This window comes from Pelodiscus sinensis, chromosome 12 (assembly GCF_052426305.1).
Source record: "Pelodiscus sinensis isolate ZL-2025 chromosome 12, ASM5242630v1, whole genome shotgun sequence".
Taxonomy (NCBI): domain Eukaryota; kingdom Metazoa; phylum Chordata; order Testudines; family Trionychidae; genus Pelodiscus; species Pelodiscus sinensis.
This window is the reverse complement of record NC_143063.1, coordinates 13779239-13798893: the sequence shown is the minus strand read 5'-3', so window position 1 is coordinate 13798893 and position 19655 is coordinate 13779239. Positions and strand designations below refer to the sequence as shown.

Below are 19655 nucleotides of genomic sequence, written 5' to 3'. Positions count from 1 at the left end.
AAACTCAGCTCGGAAGTGACAACATGGGTGCACTCCATCACTCGTACAAGTCAAAGTTAGCACATATTGCATTGCATGGCTTTCCAATAAATCAGTTTCTCTTCATGTTTCTCTTCTGAAAAGCATCAATTAAATGGCATGTGGGGGAGAAGGGTTCCATAACTGTCCTGGGACCCGGTTAATGAGCAACATTTTTACATAGCTATTCCTGGTGCCAGCATTTGCTGCAGTTTTTTGACTGACTTCCTGTTAATGGAGTAGTGCTGACAGACGTTGCCTTGCTGCCTACCCCAATACAATCATGGGGTTTTTGTGATATACATGTAGGTGGTTCACTTCTGTGATCATCTCCATTTACTCTCTGCTTGAGGAAAGGAATGCAACATCCTCTTTCAAGCCTCTTCACCCTCTCCTCCACACTGGGTGACTTCCTGCAGATGCATTACTGATGAGCTCTTGAGAAACCATACCCAGATGGAACCTGGGCATTGGAGGGAGTTGGGTTAGAAGGTGCAGCACCCTCAAACCCAGTCAGTCTGGCATCTCAGACTCTTTGTTCAACAGTTTGCCTAGACTCCTGAGTTGAACAGCTTGGAGGGTTTTTAAATTAAAACAAGACGGGATAGATCTCCCAAAGCTCTGTATTTGCCTGCTAAAAACAGTGATTCCCACTGTGAATCAAGGGATGTATAAGACAGGCTGTCAACAAACCTAGGCCTAAGCTCCCTTTACAGGCCCAGCCTTTGGGCAAGATGAGCGAGGTGGTTGCCTTAGGCCCTGCACCTTCAGGGCCCCGCCCACCCGGCTGCTCACTCGCTGCCATGAGTGGGAGCCGCATGGCCATGCAGCTCAGCCACCAGGACTGGCCTTTCCATGAGGTGAACTGAGGCAGCCACTTCAGGTGCCAGACTGTGTGGCTGTGTCTACACTGGCCGCCTATTACGGAATAGGCATGCAAATGTAGCACTTTGGAAGAGGCAAGTAGGAATAAGAGATCCTCCGGAATAGGGCTTTATTCCGGAGGATCGCGCCAGTCTGGACACTTTTCTCCGGCTTATCTCCAAGCCGGAAAAAAGCGGCGGCCATGAAAATTAAAATGCCATGGGGGATATTTAAATCCCCCGCGGATTTGCCTCTTCCAAAGTGCTACATTTGCATGCCTATTCCGTAATAGGGGCCAATGTAGACATAGCCTGTGTGTGTAGGGGGAGGTGCCATTAGGACCTAGAGTGTAGAAAATTGTGTCTGCTGCTGATGCAGATGTATTCTCTCTGCTCTAGATGCACAGAGATGGTGGAGTGCTGTGCTGGAGGAAGAAGAGCACAAGAGACATAACAGGCAGGGAGGAGAAAAGGTGGCATGAGGGCATCATTTGAGCTCCCCGCCTCAGGTGCCAAAATGTTGTGGGCCAGCCCTGTCAGCCACACTGCCTTGGGCCCCGCAAACTCTTTGGCCGAGCCTGACCCATTACATACTACATAAAGCAGGGGAGCACTTGCCTCCAAACTTGTGCAGTTTTTGGGGGTGTTCCTCTGTGTCCTCTAACTTGCAACCCATTATCTGCATGCACTGGGACCCCCTTCCTGGGAAGTGTGTGCAAGTGGCATGAAATCTATTTCTGAGCAATACCTTGGATTTTTATGCTGAAGATAGAGGTTCTCAAAGTCCTTCCATCTCATCCCTCAGTTTTGCAGAACCATGTTCCCTCATTCCCAATCCCATCATGGCACATTTCTCTGGGTTTCCCTTCAGCTTGTATCTCTGCACTATGCAATGTATGTGTGTGGGGGGGGGGGAGGGGGAGGGGTATATGGCAGATGTTCCTGCAATCTAGAGAAGGGGCAGAGCCATGACAAAATATGGAAACACTACATAGAGAATCACAGCATTTGGCATTTTTACTTGTATAGTTTGCAGGTTCCTTTTTTAAATACCTAATTATCAATGCCTGCCTTGCTCACTGAGAGCATTGTGTATGTATCATATCATGTCACTTCTTACAAGCACCCCCTGCTGGCAAAGGGGGAAACTGCTATACGGTACATTAATCAACCAACCAAAGAACCACCCATAGATTCAATGATTTGCCCTATTGTGAAAGACAAAATAATGTTCACAAATTAAGTAAACGTTTTGTCTGAAGTACTTTTCAATTTCTTACAAATGTAGCCCAAGATCCAATGTGCCTCAACAACAGCCCTAGGAACTACTAGTTGTGGATTACAAACTACGGCATGTCCTGGTTCCTGCCAGGATGTACCCTGTGCCCCCAGCAGTGTCTCAGCAGGAACTGAGCTAGAAGCAGCATGCAGGCTGCGTGTAGAGGGGAGCGACTGTTGAACCGTGATCCTGTTCTATGGTTTTTTTACAGAATAAAGCTTGTTCCTAGTGGTTTGTCTGAGTGGGTTTGGTCTGAGGCACACACACACACACACACACACACACACACACACACACACACACACACACACTAATACATAACACAGAGCACACCAAAGAGCCTCAGGCCTAGCCTCCCACAGTTGTGTAAGAAGTCACAAGGCTTCCCCTATGTTGAACAACCTCACACTGGGCTAGTGAACAGGAAGGGTTACACAAACATGTCTTGGGGATGGATGACTCCATGCCATGGTAACGGAATGCTCATACCCCTAAGTCATCCATTTCATTTGTCATTTGCAACATATGCAGAATTGATAACATTTGAAACAAATCAAAGGCCTCTGTGAAATGAAGTGACCTCAGCCCAGTCCCCTGTGTCTGTATCACACAAAGGCTATGTCTAGACTGGCATGATTTTCCGGAAATGCTTTTAACGGAAAAGTTTTCCGTTAAAAACATTTTCAGAAACGAGCATCTAGATTGCCACGGACGCTTTTCTGCAAAAGCACTTTTTGCAGAAAAGCGTCCATGGCCAATCTAGATGCGCTTTTGCGCAAAAAGCCCCGATCGCCATTTTTGCGATCGGGGCTTTTTTGCGGAAAACAAATCTGAGCTGTCTACACTGGCCCTTTTGTGCAAAAGCTTTGCACAAAAGGACTTCTGCCCAAACGGGAGCAGCATAGTATTTCCGCAAGAAGCACTGATTTCTTACAGTAGGAAGTCAGTACTTTTGCGGAAATTCAAGTGGCCAGTGTTGACAGCTGGCAAGTTTTTCCAGAAAAGCGGCTGATTTTCCGGAAAAACTGGCCAGTCTAGACACAGCCAAAGTGTCTGCCAGTGGCTCTCTGTGGCAGACTCAAACAAGGACTGAGAGGATGTGGCGCCTGAACGACTCCATTTTGAGGCACATCGAGGGGTTAATCTGAGGAAGTCCACATTACTATTGCCTGTTGTGTGGACATACAGTGTAAGGTTCTGGGTTGAAAGCCCACAATCATACACTACCCAGCCCCCCTGTATGAGCTGGAAGGAAATGCCCTGCTCAAAGACATCTTTGAAGAGAATTACTGAAAATGTTCTCCTAATGTACTCACACAAATACAGTGGCTCTTGCTATCTATTACAGAGGGGGAACGTTGTCTCCCCCAGGCTTTCTTGAGCTTTCCTGTTGTGCTTCTTGAACACTCAGCCTCAGGGTTCTCTTGGTCCTCCACCAGCTTCAGGGTTCTCCCTGCCCTATACCAAGGCTCCTGACAAATCTTGTCACTTCTCCTTGTCACTGCATGAGGCTAAGTAGCAGCCTTATTTTCAGAGGTGCTAAACATTGGGGCTGTGTCTACACTGGCCACTTATTCCGGAAAATCAGCCTCTTTTCCGGAATAACTTGCCAGCTGTCTACACTGGCCCCTTGAATTTCCGGAAAAGCACTGATGATCTACTGTAAAATCATCAGTGCTTTTCCGGAAAAACTATGCTACTCCCGTTCGGGCAAAAGTCCTTTTCCGTAAAACTGTTTCGGAAAAGGGCCAGTGTAGACAGCACAGATTTCTTTTCCGCAAAAAAGCCCCGATCGTGAAAATGACGATCGGGGCTTTTTTGCGGAAAAGCGCGTCTACATTGGCACGGATGCTTTTCCGGAAAAAGTGCTTTTCCGGAAAAGCATCCTGCCAATGTAAACGCACTTTTTCCAGAAATACTTATAACGGAAAACTGTTCCGTTTTAAGCATTTCTGGAAAAGGATGACAGTGTAGATGTAGCCTGGTAGTTTCCATTCAGGTTAACAGAAGTTGAAAGTGCTCTGAAAAGCAAGGGATATGTGCACATTTGTACAACTGTGTCCCACAACCAAAAGGGCCAAGAATTGAAACGAGAGAATATGTTTGCCTTTCAAAATCCATGAGCAGTAACTGATTTTCTCTAAGGCTACGTCTACATTGCAGCGCTGTTTCAGGATACCAGACATATCCCAAAATAGCTATTCTGGATCTTTTAAGTGTTCCTGATATTTTAAAAGATAACCAGCTTGCTATTCCAACATCCCTGTATACCTCTTTCCATGAGGAGTAAGGGACATTTCGGAATAGCGCTCAATTTTGAAATTTGGAGCTGGGTAGTTAGCACCAAATTTCAAAATATTATTTATTCTTTATTATCCCTTATGCCTTGCGAAACAAGGTTTACAGGAGCAGTCGACAAAGGCGTTCCCTGTCGACCGATCCATGTCTTAACTGCCGCGCTGTGCTGACGATCAGTTGAACTGGCACAGCACGGCGGCCATTTTTATTTTAATGAAGCCGGGGATATTTAAATCCCCGCTTCATTGACTATGTCAGATAGTCTATTTTACATTCCTCTGTTGGCAGAGGCATGTAGTCTAGACATACCCTAAGTGACTCAAAAATTGGAAACTTAGAACAAAATGCTCCCCAGTGGTCACTGTGCACCTTGATTTAGCTATTTTGCGCTGCTCTCTTTCATGCAAATGGAACTCCATTTAGATACCCCTCACATGTAGATCATTTCCTCTTTATTATCAATCCACACATGCAGAATATTGGTGTTAGAAACCCTTTTGGATAGTAGCTCATACACTAAATTTTTTCCGGAAAAGGTATGCTAATGAGACACTTCGGAATTGCAAATGCCGCAGGGGATTTAAATATCCCCCGCGGCATTTGCATGAACATGGCTGCCGCTTTTTTCCGGCTCAGGGTTTTGCCGGAGAAAAGCGCCAGTCTAGACGGGATCTTTTGGAAAATAAAGCCTTTTCCGGAAGATCCCTTATTCCTCTTAAAATCAGGAAAAGGGTGCCAGTGTAGACACAGCCTGAGAGTGTTTGTTATACCCTGAGAGTGTTTGTAACACCGTAAGTGGCAGAAGAAGGTGGTAAGTTCCACTGTTTTTGGACAGCATGCAGGCTTTGCTTGGGCTTGGCTTGACTCCATTAGATTTTCCTCTGAATTTTGCCTAGCAACTCTACCAACTCAGCATTATTTATTAACTTCTATCTAATGTCAATGCTTGTAGCCAGCCCCCTGTCAGACCACTGAAGCTACTTTTCATCCTAGAAATCACAGCATGGATATTTCAAATTTATTTCCCTCTTCAGTGACCTCTGGTCTTATGATATGCTAGTAAATATGAGACAATATAAAAATGGAAGAGGAGACAGTTGTCTGAGGTGATATATAGGTCATGGAGTGGGAGTGGAGGAAAAGAGGCCAAGGACATTGTACCTATGCCAGTGAGTTGGCAGCACTGATTGGTACCAGTATTCTGCAAATACCTATTCAATTCAGCACATGGCAGGATCAGGCCATAAAAAGCGACTCCTAAAACTTTGGCAGGTTTTCATAACCTGCTTGGCACAGAGCAATGTTCTCTGACCTGGCAATAGAAGAGGGAAGCAAAGAAGGGTTTCGGTTTTTCTTTTAAAAAGTCTGAATAAAAACAAATATAAAAGATACCTCAAAGCACAGCTCAAATCTTGACATAGAGGGTGTGTCTACACAGCAGGGCTTAGCTCAATTTGCATAGCTTATTTTGAGTTATGTCTACACAGTATATACACAGTGGCTATGTCTAGATTGGCCCCAAATTCCGGAAAAGGGATGCAAAGCAGGTAAGTCAGCATAGGGAAATCCGCGGGGGATTTAAATATCCCCCGCGGATTTAAATAAACATGTCCGCCGCTTTTTTTCCGGCTTGGGGAAAAGCTGGAAAAAAAGCATCTAGACTGGCGTGATCCTCCGGAATAAAGCCCTTTTCCGGAGGATCTCTTATTCCTACTTGAAAGTAGGAATAAGAGATCCTCCGGAAAAGGGCTTTATTCCGGAGGATCGCGCCAGTCTAGAGATCCTCCGGAAAAGGGCTTTATTCCGGAGGATCGCGCCAGTCTAGACGCTTTTTTTCCGGCTTTTCCCCAAGCCAGAAAAAAAGCGGCGAACATGTTTATTTAAATCCGTGGGGGATATTTAAATCCCCCGCGGATTTCCCTATGCTGACTTACCTGCTTTGCATCCCTTTTCCGGAATTTGGGGCCAGTCTAGACGTAGCCATCGTCTGTACAGCACTTATTCTGAAATAGAGCACTCTTCCTCTGTTTTCCCTTACTTCTTATACAATGAGGGTTACAAGAGTCAAAGTAAGAAGTCCTCCAGTTTGACAGTATTTCGACATTATTTCAAAATAACTGTCTGCTGTGTAGACGTAATTTATTTTGAAATAACACTAGTTATTTCAAAACAATGTTGCTGTGTAGATGTGCCCTTAGGGTATATCTAGACAGTGGAGCTATTTCAGGATGCAAGAGGTATCCTGAAATAGCTATTCTGCTTCTTTTTCATGTCCCAGTTATTTCAAAATAGATTTTGAAATAACGGGCACACTATTCTGGCATCTCTGTAACCCTTGTTCCACTAGAGTTAGGGATGTCTCAAAATAGCACCTGATTTTGAAATACATTTGAAATAAGCTATGTGATTTATGTAGCACAAATTGCGTAGTTTATTCCAAAATAAGGGTGCTGTCTAGACTCACCATTAGTGTAACCAAAGCAGGTTGCCAGAGAAACAGTATAGCGAAAATCAAAAACTCTTTTCTCCTGATATGTATGAAAATCATCAGGGTGAAAAGTGTTGGTGGGGTAGATTTTTTTTTCTATCTGTTGAAGATTTTTAGGACTGAGGCTTTGTCTATACTTCAAAGTTTTGTTGTTGAAACCTGCCTTTTGGTGACAAAACAGGGGGAGCATATACATTGCAGGAAAAATGCCCAGTTTTGGTGATAAAAATCTTCTACCTCTGGCAGAGATTTTTTCTTTTTCTCTCCCTTCATTGTTGAGAAAGAGCCAGTGTGGACTCTGCTGTTTGTTTTGTCAACAGTACTGGCTTCAACCAATATTCCACAATGCCTGCCCTGGTGGCTCTGCTCAGTGTTTTGCTCTCTGCAGCCCTAAAGGCATATGCCCCTTCACTTTCAAAGCTCTGGTAAGTATTTGACAGCTGAGTGAGCTGCTCCATTTGGGAAACTAATAAAGAACAAATCTTTTGAATGCTGTTCCATTCTGATTAGTGCACTCTAGAGCGGGAGGAGGACAGGGACAGGCTGCTGTGCTGCTTTGACATTCCTCAGCATGGAGAGCTCACAGAGCTACTCATGGGGCCACTCCTGGCAGCTGCAGAGACTGTGCGAGAACTGAGGAACAGTCCCAAGATGTACAGGGATCAGCTCTTCCTTCCCACAACATAGCACTGTGAGATCACATACCCACAGTGCATTGCTCACAGAGTTGATGATGCTGCCCTCAGTGTAGACATGATCTATTGACAGGCTGAGCAAGTGATTTGCATTGGCAATTTTTGTTTTGTCAACTTTTGGGTGTCAACATAAGTTTTGTAGCCAAAACTTGGTAGTATAGACATACCCTGAGATACTCTTTCAAATGTTTTAGATGAGACAGCTTTATCTCAAGTTTTAAAGCAGTGAAAACTGCCCTTTAATAAAATCAATTCATTTTGAAAATTCCTGCTTTATTTTCCCCCATTTCATTTTGTGAGCAGTACTTATGCGAAAGTAAATTTATCAGTAATTGAGATATTTCCAGTCGCTGACACCCTCAAATCAGCACAAAAAACATAAAAGCCAAGAGATATTTGGCCAATTTCATCTCTGCTGCAGCTTACTTTGAAATTGTTTCTGTACTCCAGGGATGTATTTGTCCTTATATGTCTTATGAATCTATCTGCATATCTCTTCATATTTAGTTACCCAATAAAATTTAGGCTCAAAGGGTGCATCTATACTGCACCGTAGCTCAAAATAAGATACACAATTTGAGCTATGCAAATTGTGTATCTTATTTTGATCTTATTTCAAAATAGCTTACTTCATAATTTTGTGCTATCTACACAGTGCCAAAATTTGAAATAACTCACTATTCCGAAATGTCCCTTACTTCTCATGGAATGAGGGTTACATGAACATCGGAATAGTGAGCCCATTATATTTTGAAATAAAGGGCTTGCTGTGAAGACGCGGGAGCTATTTCGGGATTGTCTCCACACATGGGAAATTACACCTTTAGACTCTAGTGTACATGGACCCCCTAGCCTTGAATCCCTGAAACTCATACCCCACCTGTCTCCATACAGGGGAGCCAACAGCCTCACCAGGCCCCTGGCCAAGGTGTAGGGACCTGGCTCCATGCTGTTGAAGGGGTGGAGCCTTTGGTGGAAGGGGTGAGGCTGGAAGCAGCCAGTGCTCAGCACTACCCAGACTGCAGCACCACCCAGACTGCACCTCCCCTCCCCCCAGCTCTCAGTGCTGCCTGGAGCATGCTGCATAGAGCTCCAGCGGCGATTGAAAGGGCCTAGGGCTCCACTGCTGCAGTAGCAGCGGTGGCGGCCTGGAACCCCAGACCTTTTTGAATTGCTGGGTCCTTGGGCAGTTGCCCGCTTTGCTTCCCCTCCTCTCAATGGGCCTGTCTTCATATAATTTAATCCCTCACGTGCATCACATCAGAATTTGGCCACTGCAGTTAACTGAGAATAAAGGAGCCTGAGTTGGGAGGCTCCTGCATTTTAGCAATAATGCAAGTAATTCCCATACACTATGTACAATCTGTAATAGTGCTTGGCAGTAATGCTGATACCTAACAGGTCAGAAGAGAAGAATATATTAAGCAAAACAGGAGGGTATTGTCATTGAAGGAGGCTTTACCCTTCTCTGTAGTGCAAATTAGTGGCAGAACCATGATAAGGCCTCAGACTTTTGGCACACTACTGCAGCTCTGTGCCTCTATTTCCCCACTCATAAAATGAGATTTAGTGCAAGTTTAATGTGTTTAGTAAAAATCCATAAAACCCAAAGCATGTGAGAATGGATAACAATGGGATATGTTAAGTCCCTACATACATGCTCCCCTATTTCCCTTTTCATTCTGTGTTGGTCTTGTCCATTTAGACAATAAAGTAGGGCTGTCAAGTGATTACAAATTTTAATTGCAATTAATCACGTGATTAAAAAATTTAACTGCAATTGATCACATGATTAATCGCGTGCAACTCCCCTTTGAAATGCTGTGGCGGCGTTTGAACGAGGAAGTGCTGCATGGAGCCCGGGATCAGCTGGGAACTCCAGCTGATCCCAGGCTCCATGTAGCGCTGCCCCTAGGAAGCGCCACAGTGGTGTTTCCAAGGGACAGCGAAGGCGGAACCTGGGGTCAGCTGGAGTCCTCAGTTGACCCTGGGCTCCATGCAGTGTTGCCCCTTTAAGATGCAGGAGCGGCACTTCAAAGGGGTTGCACAAGCAGAGCTGGGAATCAGCTGGGGACTCCAGCTGATTCCCAGCTCTGCTTGTGCTGCCCCTTTGAAGTGCTGGAGCAGCACTTTAAAGAGGCAATTCAGCATTTATGCAGGTCAATTGACAGCCCTATTATAAACCGTTCGGGAGTGTGTTTGTATTTGTACAGTGTGTTTGTATTTGTACAGTGCCTAACACATTGTGACCTACAGTCACTGTTTTCAGCTGGAGTGATGCTGGTTTTCCCCTGCTTACTATCTGGTTCAATATCTGTATGTTACTCTTCAAAATAATTCTTTGTTAAAGATAGAAAATAGTGAAATTTGCACCAAAACAGATAAAGACTTTTTTTGTGTGTGCAAAATTTGCCCATTTCATATCCTCTCCTAGAGATCCAGAACAGTTTTCCTCTCACATCTTTATCCAAAACCTCTTCCATTGAAACATCCAAAAACATTTCATCCCAACTGACAACTTGTTATCCTCTGATCCCCCAAAAGGCCTTTTCTGATCCACTTAAGGGTTCAAGAGGCATCTTAACTGCAAATTGAGTGGATAGAAACTTCTCAGCTTCCATTTATTCACATCTATAGCACCAAACACACCTCAAAAGATACAGCACATTCTAGCAAGGAAGAGGGAGCCAGAAATTCCTGATTCTAATCTTGGATCCAGCAATGACTTGCTTGTTGATTGGCTGTGGGCAAGCTACCATAGGCTGTTCTAGCTTTGAATTCTCACTGAAGTATTTTGAAATAACTGAATTAAATATTTGTATAATTCAATGGAGATACAAAGCACTAGATAAATGCTAAGTGTTTACTTTTATTAGTTGAGTCTTCCATGTGATTTTCTTTGCCTGGCAATAAAGAAATACAGCAACATAGGAAATACCAGACTAGGTCAGTACAATGGTTATTTTGGACCATTATCCAGTGTCTAACAGAAATCTGTCCCAAATGTTTTGGAGGAAGGTGCAGAACACCCATAATGGATAGCTATGCAACTAAAGGGAGGAAGCTCATAGAATTTCCCACCCAAAACTACACATATGGCTACAAGGCATAACATCTTCTAGCTTTACTCAATAACCAAGAGGTTCAAACAAATGATAGACATTTTAATATCACATCAGCGTCTCTGACTCTCTGGTGTGGAAATGAAGGGCAGGAAGTCTCTGACTCTCTCTCAAGACTGGGAATGGAGAATGTAAAGGAAATGAAAGAGGGTGAGAAACTGGGGTAAAGCCCTCTAGGTTTCAGAGCACTGGGCCAAAAGCAGATAAAGCGAGAGAGCTAGACCAAGAGACACACGTATACGAGTATGTTAGGAGAAATGTTTGAGCTCACCAGACTTAGCAAGAGTCGATGGGGGTGGGTTTTTTCAAAGAGAAAGTTATTAGAAAAGAAAAACAGAAAATGATCAAGTAGCACAAAGTGCCATAGCACAAGGTAATCATGAAGAGGTTTTGAGAGCAGAGTGGCGTGCATGCAATAACTGTGAAGACTAGAAGAGACCTCAAGCATGAGAGCTCGTGGCGAGAAAATAAAATAGGTAATACAGGCAGTCCCCGGGTTACGTACAAGATAGGGACTGTAGGTTTGTTCTTAAGTTGAATCTGTATGTAAGTTGGAACTGGCGTCCAGATTCAGCCGCTGCTGAAACTGATCAGTTTCAACAGCGGCTGAATCTGGACGCCAGTTCTGACTTACATACAGATTCAACTTAAGAAACCCAGGTGTCCCCAAGTCAGCTGCTGCTGAAACTGATCAGCAGCTGATTCCAGGAAGCCCGGGGCTGGGGCTTCCTGTAGTCAGCCACTGGTCAATTTCAGCAGTGGCTGACTTGGGGACTCCCGGGGCAGAACAGCTGGGGTGCTGCTGGGTTGGTCCAGTAGCGCCGAGGAGCGGCGGTGTTACTGGACCAACCTAGCAGTACCCCAGATGCTCTGCCCCAGGTTTCCTGATTCAGCCGCTGCTGAAACTGATCAGCAGTGGCTGAATCAGGACTCCTGGGGCAGAGCAGCTGGGGTGCTGCCGGGTTGGTCCAGTAGCACCAAGGAGTGGTGCTGAGGGACCAACCGACAGCGCCCCACCTGCTCTACCACAGGCCCGGGGCTTTGCTCCACGTCTCCCTGGTCTGCTGGGGGGGGGGCCACTAGCTGCGCCCCCCCCCCCAGCAGACCAGGGACACGGGGAGCAAAGCCGCAGTGGCGGCGGGCTGTCGCGCCTCTGAGGCTTTGCTCTGGCAAAGCCTCAGAGGCGCGGGACCCGTCCGCCTCCCGGCTTTGCTCCAGGTGTCCCTGGTCTGCTGGAGACGGTCCCCAGCAGACCAGAGGCACCGGGAGCAAAGCGGCAGCAGCGGCGGAGTAGACTAGAGAAGACTAGAGGCTGGGGCACTCCCGGATGGGGAGGGGGACACCCCCAACCAGCCTCTTTAACCTGGCTGGCTTCCTGCTGCTAAACGCAGCAGTCTGCAGGGAGCTGGAAGCTGGATAAGGAGTGTGACGGCCCTCCCCCGTACCTGTAAGAGACTGGCCAGCTGGGGCTGGGACTTGTGTGCACCAAACCCCTCCCCACAGCCTTTAGTCAGGGTACAGCTACACTGGGGGGGGAGGGGTTCGGAAGAAGGTATGCAAATTGAACTCACATTTGCATATCTTCTTCTGATTCTTTTTCTGGAAGAGGCTTTTTCTATATTTGGCCCATCTACACAGGGCCAAATGTCAAAAAAGACCCTCTTTTGGAAGCCCCTTGTACACCTCATTTTACAAGGAGTAAGGGGCTTCCAAAAGAGGGTATCTTCCGAATCCCCCCCTCCCCACAGTGTGGCCAGACCTGCACAGTGCTGGATTGAGTGGGAGGGGCAAGTCCTGCCAGCCAGGAGCCTGGCCATCCCAAAGCAGCACCTCTGGGGACCAAAGCCAGGCTGTGCAGCCCCGCCTCCCTCCCGTCTCCTGACGGACGCCACTGGGTGCTAGGTCACGCAACACTGGCTCCCCGGCTTTTCCCTGGGGAGTAGGCCTAGTGAGCACCCCTGATTTCCAGCCCCCTGCCTGAGTCCCCCACCCCTACTCTGATTCCTGCACTGCCCCCCCATGCCCTGAACCCCCCCTACACTTCCCAATACCTCTCCTGAGCCCCCAACCCCTGTCCTGACCCCTACCTCCCACAGCACCAGCCCCTTTCTGAAGGACCTGAGCAATGCCAGGTAAGTCTTCTAGTACACTCTATCTAAAACCACAGTTTTGCCGATATAGCTCCACCTACACTTTGCTGGCAGATCACATCCCTGGCCTATGGCATACCTATGCCAAGAGAAGTCAGTAGGTAGGCATTATCCTGCTGTCTGTGCAATCTGATATAAATTAAAGGCTGGGAATCTGTGAGTTTTGCAAGATGGAAAGTCTGGCAATAATTAGCTATTGCTATGTGAAAAACTGCTTCTGCTCAGCACTTTTTTGGATGAGCAAGCTGATGTAATGTAACAAACTGAATATAAAGAGTGGAAAAAATCTGAGCTTGGGGGACACTTGAACACCTCTCAAGTTCCTCAGCAAACAGAAAGCTGGCCACTGGTAGACTGTAGTTATTTAGTCGAGATCTCCTCAAGGCCCTAGGTAGATACGATAGGGTGGGGGTGTGATTTGGAGTGCTCTCTTACGCTGTTGTGGACATATGTAGGTGCTGGAGAGTAAGTAAATTAGATACTTTAAATGAAAGCACTTTTGTTTGCCTGGTTGCATCAACTAACTATTGACCATACAGCCATGTCCCCATTGATTTATTTTTCCTAATGCCGCCTTGCAAAGAGTAATGTTATTGAAAGCTTTAGGGTCAGCAAAATCCTGGGTAGCAGCGCCTGAAGTCTTTTTATAAATCATTATTTATATATAAACAGACTGCAAGGTATGCTGTCGAGATAGATGAGATCTTAGACATGATCTGCATTTTTATTGCATTTATTTGCAAGTGCCATTGAATTCTGTGTTAGCATCTACCTCAATGCTATTTCTTTTCTTATAGAAGATTACTGTCTGCAGAGCAGACCTTAGGTGTAGCCATAAGTTTCCAAGTCAATGTACACAGTCCACAGCCCCAAAACATGCTACCTTGCAGAGCTCAGTGCTCGCATGCAACCCCAATGGCCAGAATTTGGCAGGTATGAGTATGGTGGGATCATGGAACCTTCTTCTTTCCTTCTTCCTCCCCCAATAGAGGGGCCTTTCCTCTGCAATCTCTGCTTTACCTGTCTCGCAGGCTGGGACTAAAGCTACTTCGAAAGAGACAGAGTGAGACAATGATGACATGACCTCAGCAGTGGCTAGCCACGGAGAGGAGAACGTGCTGTTCTCTCTAGCACACTGGGAAGAATCACATTGAGCTCTTACGTGGTGTTTGGCTTCTGCTTAAGTGGAGGTCAGGTGGTGCCCCTCTGCATGGGACTGAACATCACAATTTTCACTCTGTGAAGCATATTTCCAACTCACCCAAATAAACCTGTGTTTCCTAGTTCTAGTTTGAGCTTCTAGTTTTACTTCACTGCTTGCTCCATGATACACCATGAAGTAAAAAGTGTTTGAAAAAGTTGGCCACACCAGTTCAAGACACAGACTATATAAGCATCCCCCAGCAGCACCTTGGTAGTAGAAAAGGCTGGCTAACAAACAAAACAGGTTAAACCAGAAGAGCAGCAGTAGGGCGCAGAATGCAGAAGACAAGAACATATCACCAACCTGATCTGATTGGTTTGTTCATCAATGGCATCAACCGCACTCTCCACAGAGTTCAGCAGAGATTGGATCTGGTTGGCAGTCTCCTTCAATAGAAAACGGGTCACAAACTGGTCCACATTGGTGCCTCTTTCATACACCTGAAAAGAAAGGCATGGAGCTCTGTGAGAAAGTGCCAGTAGCTTGGGTAAGAAAACTCTGTAGAAAGTGGCCATCAGGAAGCCTGCTCCCTTCTCCTCAGGTGACTAGGGGTACGTCTACACAGCAACATTATTTCGAAATAATGTCGTCCTCATCTACACAGCAGGCAGTTATTTTGAAACAATGTCAATATACTGTCAAGGTGGACAACTTCTTACTCTGACCTGTAACCCTTATTGTAGGAGGAGTAAGGGAAGTTGGAGGAAGAGTGCTCTGTTTCGAAGTAAGTGTTGTGTAGATGCTCCCTATTTTATAATAAGCTATTTCAAAATAAGCTATGCAATTGACATAGCTCAATTTGCGTAGCTTATTTCAAGTTAAGCCCTGTAGCATAGACCCACAATGTCCTGATTTTATAGGGACAGTTTCAATATAGGGGCTTTATCTTATATAGGCTCGCCTCACCCCTGTTCTGACTTTTTACATTTGCAATCTGGGCACCCTATTGTCCACTGACATGAAAATCCTCCACCCACCTTCTCGCACTGGACATTAGTGGAATGTATAATCATACTCAGCAATTTCCATCTAAGTGATGGTGTGAGAGTTACTCTGTGGCCCTTCCATCTCAGACTCTGGTTATAGCAATCTCTAGTTAGAGCTCATTTCATGCCTCTCAAGATATGACACTGGCTTGCAGAAAATTCCTTCCTGTGAATTCTGGGGGCAGGCCAAAATGTAATGCCAAGAGAAGAAAGTTCACAGTGAAAAAGATTTCTATACAATAGGTTCAGTGGAAGGTTCATGACAGGATTGTGAGAAAAAAGGAAATGGAAAAGGAAAAGAAAGAGGCTGGTTGATTTATGCTAGTCGTGCTGCAATTCTGAAATAACATAGGGTATGTCTACACTACAAAGTTAGTTCGAACTAACGGACGTTAGTTCGAACTAACTTTGATAGGCGCTACACTAGCGCTCCGCTAGTTTGAATTTAATTCGAACTAGCGGAGCGCTTAGTTCGAATTAAGGGCTGTGTAGACCCTTAATTCGAACTAGTGGGAGGCTAGCCCTCCCCAGGTTTCCCTGGTGGCCACACTGGCCAACACCAGGGAAACTTTATGCCCCCCTCCTGGCCCCGGACCCTTTAAAGGGGCACGGGCTGGCTACGGTGCCCGTGCCAGGTGCAAGCCTGCCAGCACCCAGCCAGCAGACCCTGCACCTGGCACGGATCGAGCCAGCCACCCGATGCCCCCCAGCCCTCCCCCTCTTCCCGGGACCAGGCTGGCGGCTCCCGGGAGCTTGCCCGGGACTGCAAGAGGCGGACACCCGCCTGGGCTAGTGCGGACATCGTGGACCTCATCCACGATCTCCGCACTAGGCACAGGAAAGTGGCCGGCTTGGGCAGGAGAGCTGCCAGCCTGGCCACCCAGGAGCAGGTTTGCATGAAAATCAAGGGGGTCCACTGAGACCCCCGATCCTGAGCTCTGAGCTTACAATGGCCGTCCTGGGTCAGACCAAAGGTCCATCTAGCCCAGTAGCCTGTCTGCCGACAGCGGCCAACCCTAGAGACCCTAGAAGGGATGGACTGAAGACAGTGACCAAGCCATTTGTCTCGTGCCATCCCTCTCCAGCCTTCCACAAACCTTGGGCAGGGACACCACTCCTACCCCCTGGCTAATAGCACTCCATGGACCCAACCTCCATGACTTGATCTCACTTCCCTTTAAACTCTGTTCTAGTTCTAGCCTTCACAGCCTCCTGCAGCAAGGAGTTCCACAGGTTGACTCTTTGCTTTGTGAAGAACAACTTTCCCTTACTAGTTTGAAGCCTGCTACCCATTCCTTTCCTTTGGTGTCCTCTAGTCCTTCTTTATGGGAACTAATGAAGAACTTTTCTGTATGCACGCTCTCCACCCGACTCTTGCTTTTAGAGACCTCTATCCTGTCCCCCCTCCGTCTCCTCTTTTCTAAGCTGAGAAGTCCCAGTCACTTTAGCCTCTCTTCATATGGGACCTGTTCCCAACCCCTCATCATTGTAGTTGCCCTCCCCTCTCCCAGCCTCTCTCTTCCCCTCTCCCACCTCCTTTTCCCAGTCTCCCCCCATTTTGTTCAATAAAGACAGATTCCAGTTTTGAACACAATTGTCCTTTATTTTGTACATCAAGAAAAGGGGCTAGGGAAGGGTAAGTGGAAGGAGGTGAGGGAGGAATGGGGCACGAGCCCCCGATGGGGAGGACTGGGCTGGCTCTGCGGGCTTCTGGGGGTGGAAGCTCTCCTGCAGCCACCCAATTGCCCCCTCTCCCCAGATGGCAGCCTGCGGCAAATGCAGCCGGGCTGATGGCCGAGTGGTGTGATGTGCCCAGTGTGGGCACTCCGGGCACTCCAAGCCAGGACTGGTTTTCAAGCGGGGCACCCCTGAGAACTGTCTGTCCAGGGTGGGGGTCGGGTCCCTTTAAGTGCAGCCCTCGGCTAGCCTGAGACAGCATCTCTACGCTCTAAGTCCTCCTCTGATGCCCTGCCAGCACTGCTTCCGGCCATCCTTAAGCCCTGTTCAGGGTCCACTTAATGTGGACATGCTAGTTCGAATTAGCAAAACGCTAATTCGAACTAGTTTTTAGTTCTAGACGTGTTAGTTCGAATTAGCTTAGTTCGAATTAACTAATTCGAACTACGTTAGTTCGAATTAGCGCTGTAGTGTAGACATACCCATATTGACTTATTTAACATAAACATGGGAAAAGTTACATTATTCTGATTAACCAGAGTCTTCCTCCCTGTATTTCTTTCTTTTCTAAATTACTGAATGTACCCAGGAAAGATACATCTGTTTGATGATCTGGGTATATTAATAGTGAGTCTCCAAGTACCTGATTGCTGTTTGTAAAAGCAATAATTTTGGGGTGCTGTTTCAATTGCCAACAAACTTTCCCTTTTGACTTTCCCCTCCAAACTGAGAAGCCACCTGACTGGCCTCTCTAGATACTGTTGTGGATTCCCCATTCTTTGCTCTCTACACAGCCTTCCGCAATTCCCATGTGTGTGTGTACAGCCGGTGTGGTTCTTATGCCCCAGTCAAGTCTTTGGGAGCCCATGCTAGTTCTACAAATCAGGTTCAGTGGTATCTCATGGCCCAGCCTAGGACCTACACCTCTGTCATTTCTTAATGGGGCTTTCTGCAGTTATAGAAGCAAATCAGCTAATATAGCCCTGAGGCTGCAGTGGCAGCAGGGCTGGCCCACAACATTTTGGCACTTGAGGCAGGGAGCTCAAATGACGCCCCCATGTCACCTAGCTTGGGCTAAAACTTTGAAAGGTCACAATTCTCTGGGTCATAGTGGTGCCCCTCCACAATCTGGCACCTGAGGCGGTGGCCTCAGTTCACTTTATGGTAAGGCCAGCCCTGCGTGGCAGGGTTGGAAGCTCTCCTGCAGCCCCCCAATTGCCCCCTCTTCCCAGATGGCAGCCTGCGGCAAGTGCAGCCGGGCTGATGGCCGAGTGCTGTGATGTGCCCAAGGTGGGCACTCAGGGCACTTCAAGCCAGGACTGCTTTGCAAGCGGGACACCCCTGAGAACTGTCTGTACGGGGTGGGGTTCGGGACCCTTTAAGCACAGCCCTCGGCTAGCCTGAGGCAGCATCTCCACGCTCTAAGTCCTCCTCTGATGCCCTGCCGGCACTGCTTCCGGCCATCCTTAACCCCGCTTCAGGGTCCACTCAATGTGGACGCGCTAGTTCGAATTAGCAAAACGCTAATTCGAACTAGTTTTTAGTTCTAGATGCATTAGTTCGAATTAGCTTAGTTTGAATTAACTAATTCGAACTAAGTGAGTTCGAATTAGCGCTGTAGTGTAGACGTACCCCTGTTAGTTAACAGGGATGGAGGCGAGAGGACAATGCAGCTGTGAACGTGTCGTCCGGGGGAGCTGATTAATTTATCCTTGCAGTGGGAAAGGGGAGCCACACAAGAGGTACTGACCAGGCAGCACTGGCAAGAGTTGAACACTGAATGGATTGGGTGCTGCGATTCTCGTGCCCTGTGGAACAGTCTTGCAGCAGTCTGCCAAGGATCTTCCCCATTTGACTTCAATACGAACGTAACAGTCTGCAGCTTCTCCCCCTTTCAGTAACCACTTATCTCAGCAGCACACGGGCAGCGTGGGTACAGTTACAGAATCTGTCACCATTCCAATATAAATATATCTCCTTTCTCCCAGGGGTCCTACCCCATCTGTCTTAACCTCTTTTGATCTTGCACTTGATATAGGTCTCGGCCTGGGAGTATAAATTGCTTCATCCTTCAATTTTCCCACAAAGTGAAATTAAATTTAGTTCTTGGTCCTCTAGTTCCTGAAGGGTGGCGGCGTGAGGGGCCTTTGGGCATGAGGTTATTCTTTGTGAGGTTTTCTGTCTCTCCATCTTTACAAAGGTCAAAATCTGTTCATCAATCAGACAGAGAAAGGGTTCAGATGGGATGAAAGAACAGTTACATTCCACAGACCAGAGGCCTAAATGTAGTGCTGGGACGTATGTTTAATAAAGAAAATTCAAAGTGTTTGGATACTTTGCATGTGGGTTTACATGGCATTCCCTCCCCAGTACTGGCAACTCTCACTTCATCACAAGTCACATGCCTTTGGCTGGGTCTGGTGCCATTCTCACAATGGTGCAAAATACTGCAGTCGTTGTGAGAATTTCAGCCCTACCTCAGGAGAAAAAGCTTTTCAGATTGGCTGCTTTCCTCACTTGCCCCACACACTGGAGAAGAACAGTCAACTCTGGTTGCTGTAGGGGGCAGACAGACCATTTAGCTCTCCCCTTGGGACCAAAGGAGAGGTGTTGTAGGGATGGAGGGACCAGCTGACATTCTTAAGGGCCTCTCCTCCTGCACTTTGAAAAATGAGTCAGTTTACCCTGTGTTCCACCTTTATAATCCCCACCACTGCAAGGTCAGGCCTGGAGAGGAATGCCCCATTTCCGCCCTCCTCCCAGCTGGGAATTGTGTAGTGAGGTGAAGACCACAGATTTTGCCAGACTAGAGAGTCTCAGATGTGAAAGTTTCAACTTGTGATATTTTAAGGTCCCAACTGAGATCAAAGTCCCA

At 46.9% G+C, this 19655-nt stretch overlaps 1 protein-coding gene across 1 annotated transcript in view; it reads right to left on the bottom strand.

Moving 5' to 3' along the window:
* NECAB2 (N-terminal EF-hand calcium binding protein 2) overlaps window positions 1–19655 on the bottom strand; it is a 386434-nt gene that overhangs the window by 89023 nt on the left and 277756 nt on the right. The window contains exon 6 of the mRNA XM_006133911.5: window positions 14421–14557. Within this exon, the coding sequence (XP_006133973.1) occupies window positions 14421–14557 (137 nt within the window). The remainder of the gene's footprint in view (window positions 1–14420; window positions 14558–19655) is intronic.